Source organism: Pundamilia nyererei, unplaced genomic scaffold (assembly GCF_000239375.1).
Source record: "Pundamilia nyererei isolate P.nyererei 1_Seehausen unplaced genomic scaffold, PunNye1.0 scaffold00108, whole genome shotgun sequence".
NCBI classification, from domain to species: domain Eukaryota; kingdom Metazoa; phylum Chordata; class Actinopteri; order Cichliformes; family Cichlidae; genus Pundamilia; species Pundamilia nyererei.
Window position 1 is genome coordinate 1,659,374 of NW_005187509.1, and position 7,931 is coordinate 1,667,304.

The window sequence follows — 7,931 nt, forward strand, 5'->3', positions numbered from 1 at the left end:
AACATCGTGTGACTGTGGTGCTGCTCATTTACAGGTGACAGTTTTAGGCCCGAGTATTGTAAACTTATATTACTCAGTCAAATGTTAAAACTTTTTGGTGTTTTGTCGCGTGAATGGCAGGATGCTAAACTCCAGCGGAACCTAAACACATCACCAGCTTGTCCCCGTCGGTGTTTTAGTGTTTCATGCACACCTTGCTGAAGTTTGGCTCCCGTGAAGGTGTGAGCATGTCTCTTTGATTATTTTGGATTCTATTTTGCTGCAGGTATCACAGCTTGTAAAGACTTTACAGGGAACGGAGAGTCTTTGAATTCCTGCTTTAGGATTTTTGGGCACATTCTCATCTTCATGGGCTTTACGGCGTTATGGTGCGCCTCTTTTGAAGTCTAGGTTTTCAATCCTACGCCTTCAGCTTGGCCTCGGGTTGAGCCCGTTGTGTTTTTTTAGTCTGCAGTGGATGCTAAGGTGTGTTTAGGATCACTGTGCTCTGCTATGAGCCATCCACTTATGGAGGCTTTCCATTTCTTCCTGATGCACCCCCACAGAGAGGAGTTCTTTTCATAGATCCTGTACTCTTTGTTCTCCAAACGTCTTTCTAACAAAAACTTTTTTTTGAAAATGTTTCACGAAGGCACCGGGATCCTTCTGATGTTCAGACTTCCAGAGGAAAGCTTTTCTTCTAATGACTCTTCCATGAAGTTCAGGAGCTTTGATTTACCTTCAAGCCCAACCAAGAACTTTCTGTGGTAGTGTTCTTGCTTTTCTGAACTTTAAAAGCCCCACTTAGAACATTCATTTCTTTATTACATTATATATATTTTTTAAATGATCTAAGTATCCACACGAGGTGGACACTTAGAGGAGGATTGTTTGGACAAGATTTGAACAGTCTGTACAGTCTGGGGCTGTAAGTGCCCAAATTTCACATCATGATACAATCAACTTTCAATCTAAAGCAGCTTTGAACTTTTGGAAATCCATGCACGTGTTACTTTTCTATATTCAAGTATAAAATCAGCCTCTAGTTTTACACACAATATGACAAGAGCAGCTTTTGACCTGTGAGTGGGTCAAAAGATTGACTGATGTCTCAGCAGGTGGTGAAGATATCAGGTGATGGATGTCAGTTCATGCTATTGCACCCTCAAACTCGCGCTGACAGGGATGCAGTGCACTGACGTCAAACAGACACCATCATACCTGTCCTGTGTTCCAGGTGGAACTTGTCGGCATCTGGCCCGTGGAGTGTGTAGGAAATCTGGCCATTAGTGCCCACGTCTGGATCGGAAGCTGAAACCTTGAGCACAAACACGCTGGAGGGCGAGTTTTCCATCACCACCTCTTTGTACACGAGCTGCAGCAGGAGGATAATAACAATAATCAGGCCAGCATTTACTGGGTGGGTTTCAGTTAAGCTACTCAGCGTTGGATTAAAGAGAAAAAACAGGAAGCAGCAGAAACACACCTACACAGCTGAAAAAAAGGTCACGTTAAGTAAGTTGTTACTTACATCTGAACTTTGACACCATAACGTATGGCACAAGGAGGAAGGGAGGGACAGACGGACTGACGGATGTATCGATGGATGGATGGATGTATACATGGATAAGTGGATGAATGGATGTATGCATAATGGATGGGTGAGTGGATGGGTGGATGCATGGATGGATGGATGGGTGGATGGATGTATACATGGATGGATGGATGGATGTATACATGGAGGGGGTGGATGGATGGATTTATGTCACAATTAACTGTTTAATATACATGTTACAAACCTACCACAAACCTTCCAAGTGTAATAAATAAATTATTTTTTACTTATTAACTGCTTATGATGCAATACTCCATAAAGTCTTGTTTTAAGAAGACTTTGTGTCAAAGCCAGTTTTATAACTGGCTTATAAAGACTTAAAAGGACTTTATTAACTGTTAAGTAAAGATTATTCATGCAAATGTTATTTACCTGGTTTCAGTTAAACAATATGTTATTGTGATAGAAATATTTCTCCTGGCTGCTGGATGATAAGTGATCTATGATGGTGAACATTTCATGCATCTGTCTCCATTAAACTCTAGTAATGACTGTGAGGAAACAGACAGGGAGAAATACTGGCTTTATACTGAAACCGTCTTTAATATTAAATGTTACATGAAGTCAAGACTAATCTTTTTTTTAATAGCTCAGTTTCATAAATTAGCCTCGGGGGCTTTACAGCCTGTACAGGAAGCAGCAGCTTTTGTCTTTACTCTTAATGTGGAGATATTCCCAGAAGCACCTTTAAAGGAAAAACAAACGCTTTAAAAAATAAAGGTTCAAAAACAGCCCAGCGTCCACTTCCCCTTACCATTTTCACTCTGAGTGGCTTCCATGCATCTAACTGCAGAGCTGAAGTAACCTGTACTCACCTGCTCACACAGCGGGCTGTTGTCATTGATGTCCAGCACATGGACGTCCACGCTGATGGGAGCCTCAAACTTGCCATCGGTGGCCGTGACTCTCAAGGCGTATCTGTCTCTGGCCTCTCGGTCCAGACTCTCCTTCACAATCAAACCCCACTGGCCCTCGTCCACTTGCACGATGGCGAACTGGCCCAACGGGTCTCCGGCTGCAGGAGCAAGAAGGACATGAGTGAAAGCAGAGAGGCCAGCAACAGGTAGAAAGCCGTCAGCACTGTTGCTTTAGGCTTCTACCAGAAAAGCTTGCTTTCTCCTTCATTCTGCTGAAGCATCAGACGTGTGATCACGTTAATGAGCGTGAATTCAGCTTTTCTCTTCTGATCTTTTCTTTTGTGACTCAAAATATGGGATAAATGTTCATCGGTTCACTCTGGAAGCGGTCGACATGGTATGCATGGATGAATTTTGATTAACCTGTCCCATTTTGAACCTTATCAGATCAGTCAGACCCTCCTGTGTATCCCTGTTTACAATTTGGTGTGAAGGAAAATCAACTTTTAATTCTTTCCTGACTCCCTGCAGCTGAAGTTTGAATATTTATTTAATTTCTGATTTGATTCCTTTTATTTCTTTTCCAGTCTTTTTATTTTAATCGTGTTTTTATGCTGTTTGACCTCAGTCTTCACTCTTACTTCAGTCTAATACGTCCTGCTGCATTTTTAATCTGTTGTTCTCATTTAAGTTTAACTTTTTAATATATTTTATCTGAGTCCTGTTTATTTTTATACCCTCTGCTGTGACTTGAAGGCACCTCGGGTCAGCTTGTTGTTTTTAAATGTTCTGCATTAATATTAAGTATCTATAACTCAGTCAAAAAAAAAAAAAATCCCCTCCACTCAGGCATCAAATACTCAGAGCAATCCCCCAAAATATTAAATACATGATAATGTGAGAGTAGCAACACTTTTACATACAGAACCTAAAAACACAGACACACTCTGCTCTGAAAACTTTTTCCTGATGTTTATGGGTCAGCGTTTCAGTCTGAAGATAAAAGTGTTAGACTTCATGTTATGGATTTGAGAAACAACCGCCTTGCTCTGTCTCCACCAGTGTTGGGACTAACGCGTTATTAAGTAACGCGTTACTAAGTAACGCGTTACAGTAACTACGTTATTATTGTGGTAACGAGCACGGTAACTAGTTATTATGCCAAAATCAGGAACGCGTTAATCGTTACTGGGATTTAGATAGGGTCGTTATTCGTTACTTCATGTGGTGGCTATCATGGAGCTTCCACAGATTCAGTAACATTAGCAAGTGGAGGAAGCCAGCAGGTGGATGAAGGAAAGGGGAGGCAAGAGGAGTCTGCAGTCTATCTGGGTCAGACATAAACCAAGTTTAGGTGGAGATTATTTTCGTTATGCTGACTTTTTCGTACTGGGTACTAGCTAGCGTGACGGAGTTTCTAATTGCCAACCATCCCGTAAAAAACGGAATCATCTGGTATTCAGAGAAAATATCACGCGTTTCTTATTGAGCTGAAAAGGAACAGTTTGTCCCGGACTTCAGCTACAATGAAAAAGGCACAAAGCTGGAGTTATTCTGTGTCTTTGCTGCACAGCTGCCTCTTCTTCTCTCATTCTCTCCCCTCCCTCTCCTGTTTCTACTTCAATCATGAAACTGATCAGTGATCAGCTGATCGGCTTTTCTCTCTTGTTTGTTTATCTCCCACTCTGCGCCAGAAAGAGGAAACCAGCGGATGTCGCGCTAAACAACAGCAGCACGTTTGATCAGCCGTTGTCAGAATTTATTTAATATTACTTTCTAGTATCAGCTGATGTTTGCTGGAGCCACAGCTGTAAAAAAGCTGCTGGTCATGATGTGGTTTGGATATGTGGTGAGAGGGAAACATGAAGATGAAACCAGGAGATGTCCTTACTGGATCATCAGAGCTGAACAGGTGATGGAGAAACAGGTTTACCTTTTAGGTGACATGAATGAGTTGAAGGGAAGTTATGAACTGTTTCTGAGAGACAAATAACCCCAGGATCCTTTTTTACGTAGCTGACAGCTGGTAACTGTGCAGGGGCGGGTCTAGCAAAGTTTTGCCAGGGGGGCATGTAGGGCATTAACAGGGAGAGGGGGGCACAAGGAAATACTTTTCTTTCTTATTCTCATTTAAAATGTCTAGCTTTTAAAAAATAATTATCTGAATCTTACAACAAACGATTGATAGATTGATGCATATATATACCATCAAAACAGTGTACATCACTCTCACAACAGTGTTTATTTTCATTCAAAGGCTTTATGATTTTTCCTATAATGGTGGGCCGGTCAGTCAAAATGCCCGGGCCAATGTTTTGTCACAGTCCAGCCCTGTATGCAGTCTGGTGTTACCTACATCTTCCTATTCAGAAGGCAGAATTCCCGAGTTCTGAGTACAATCGAAAGCACCACGACTGCAGTTTTTGTGTTGGATGTAAAAAGTGCACATGACGCTGTGCTAGAATCATGGCGGCGGACAACGACGGTCCAGGCGTGGGATTTCTCTTGTGGAAATATGCACATTATTTTTTCCTTTCTATTGGTAGGTGGCACAGTGCACTTGTGGCAAGTAAGCAAGCTAGAAGACTGGCAATCTTGCTTGGTATCCAGTTACGGAAGCAACACATTAACAAGAGAATTCTGAGTAAAACCAAAGTTATTTTTTCCTAATAACTAGTTACTTTGAAAGTAATGAGTAACTTGAAGTAACTGAGTTACTTTTGATAGAAGTAACTAGTAATGTAACTAAGTTACTAATTTAAAGTAACTTACCCAACACTGGTCTCCACACAGCTGACTAATAAAGAGTTTAAATTAATCTTCTGATGTTTTTGTTTCTGTATTTGGAAAATAATCTGTGCACTATTTTGGCAGGAATTCAGCACTACCTCATATTTTTGTCACTTTTTTTAAAGAAACAGAAGTGAAGAAAGGTTTGCTCTATATCGTTCTTCTTTTCATTATATATTTTTTATTTTTATTATTTAGTACTGGTAAAACTCTTTGGACAGATGAAAACAGGATGAAGATGAAGCAGAATGATGGAGAGATAAGTGCATGCATCCAAATCCTCTGTCTAACATGGCGGAGGCGGTGTTATGGCCTGGGCCTGTATGGCTGCAGTGGAGCTGGCTCTCTGGTGATTTATGATGATCTCACTGCTAATAGAAACAGCAGGATGAAGTGTGACGTGTACAGACTTCTGCACAGCTTCACAGCAGAACAGATGATAATTACCCAAAGTAAACTGCAAAAGCAACCTGAGAGCATCTCAACACAGAGGAATGGGGTATTCTTCGAGGTGTTCATGAGAGAGACTGCAGGGGGAAAAAACTCCTAACATTTAAAATGATTTTACAATAAAGAGGGAGGAACTCTGTCACTCTTGAACAGTTAGCATTTAGTTAACCTGCTTGAACTAAAGCTGAGAGTTTGCACTGCTGCTGAGGACGCTGAAGTCATGTCCTCATTACACAGGACGTTCTTTATGTCTTTTGCTGCCTTCACTGGGAGCCAGATTAGCATTTTTACAGCGTGAAGCGTCTCAAACAGCCCCCAGAACAACAATGTGAATGTTTGTGCAATTGCAAAGTTAAAGGAATTAAATATAGGAGGAAAAAACAAACAGAATAGAAAATCGTCTTGTGGTGATGGGAGTAAAATCCTCTCATCAATCACAGCAGAGGTGGGCAGGCTTTGTTTCTGTTTTCGCTTCTTAGAGCAGAGCAAATGTCAGCATCAGACAAACCTTCTATTATAAATTATTCCAAAGCAAATACTCGTCTGTTAGGAAAACCGCAGTGTGACAGAGAGCTCCTTTAGAACGGTTTAACTGTCTGGGGGAAAACAGGATTTGCATTAATTCGAGGCTTTGTTTTGTTGTTAGCTGCAGGGCAACCTGTTGGTATTCTCCCCTCGTTAGCTGGCAGTGCAGTGCGATTAATCTGAGGCTCAATAATATTGACTCTCTGCTGGGGGTGATTAACACGTAACTCATTTCACCTCATTAACATCTTCGTAACTGAGCGGCCACTCTTTCGACGGGACGCTGATAAACACGCAAACACGGAAAAAACAACACTGCTGACACACGCACACAAACGTAATGCCCAGACACGCAAGAGCAAAACAAACAGGCTCAAATTTACGAACACACACACCCATGAACACACCTGTGATGTAACACGTGATGAGGCGGTTCTCCAACGACACATCAGCGTCCGTGGTCGTCATGTAGACAATGGGTTCGTAGGGAGTGCTGTTCTCCACCACCGAGCCGCGGTACACTTCCTCTGTGAACTTTGGCGGGTTGTCGTTCTCGTCTGTCACCATCACCTCCACCAGGACGCTGGATGACAGTTTTGCGTTGCCGCCGTGGTCAGTGGCGACGACGTTGAACCTGTACACCCTGGTTGCCTCGCAGTCGGTCTCTCGCAGTGTGGTGATCCAGCCGCTCTCCCCGTCGATGGAGAACACCTCAGTAATGTCCAACGCAGTGTCATCGGGCAGCGGCTCCAAGGTGTAGGTCACCACACCGTTGGTGTCTGTGTCCGGGTCGTTGGCCGTTACCTAAAGGTGGATACGTGCAGAGAGTTGTGCTGAGACTGTATCTGAACATGGGATGCTGTTGCAGAATCCAGGTGTTTCTTTAGCTCATACACTGCTGCAGGATTTCACTAAGCTAAGCTAATGCTTAAATAAACAGAAAACCAGGGAAACATCCATAATTCAGCATTTTCAGAGGTATGCACTGAGTTTACCTGTCATCACAGCTTCTGTAAACTCGAAATCAGCTTCTTTGATATAACTGAAAAAAACTGACACCCGAAGTGCCAAAACCTGCAGTTTTTCTGGCATCCAGCAGATGATCCAGCAGAGAGTCAGTCCCACAGACTCCCATGTTGGAATAAACACGTTTACAGTGTGATGCTCAATTTCTCCCACCAAAACATGGGGAGAAAATTATTATTATTATATATATTATTAGGGGCATGGCCTCTTTAGTCGTGTCCAAATTCATAGGCTGCATTCTCCTGAGGACCCAGCCTCAGGAGGATGCAGTCTATGTGGGCTGGGTCCTCCGAAGGCCGGGTAGCCCAGAAGTGAGCAGCTGTGAAATTGTACGGTGTAGCCTTCAGATTTGTGTCACGATCTGTCTCGGTGTAGTTTAATAAACTCAGCTGTCTGCTCCTTGCTATCTAAAATATAACAGGACACTGGCGTAAATTCTCAACCATCTCACACTTCTGTTTAATCCGTTTTCTGTTTGATGTTTATTCAGCTGTGTGAAAACTATAACTTTAATCTCAGCCAAACCGATTTACTCAGAAACAAATAAAACACAGAAAATACCCAAACAATAACATTTTTAAGTTATCTAAGTGACCTGTATATCATGGTTAACCTGAGTAGCGAAAGACCGTGGGGGTTTGAAAACGATGTGCTGGGATTCCGCTGTTTTCAACGGCTCTAGTGAGCCG

The 7,931-nt window shown here is 42.4% G+C and overlaps 1 protein-coding gene across 1 annotated transcript in view; it reads right to left on the bottom strand.

Annotated features, from left to right (window-relative positions):
• Window positions 1-7,931, bottom strand: part of fat2 (FAT atypical cadherin 2) — a 93,907-nt gene that overhangs the window by 39,101 nt on the left and 46,875 nt on the right. The window contains exons 12-14 of the mRNA XM_005741232.1: window positions 6,624-7,020; window positions 2,410-2,609; window positions 1,201-1,354 (exon numbers count right to left, since the gene is read on the bottom strand). Of these exons, the coding sequence (XP_005741289.1) occupies window positions 1,201-1,354; window positions 2,410-2,609; window positions 6,624-7,020 (751 nt within the window). The remainder of the gene's footprint in view (window positions 1-1,200; window positions 1,355-2,409; window positions 2,610-6,623; window positions 7,021-7,931) is intronic.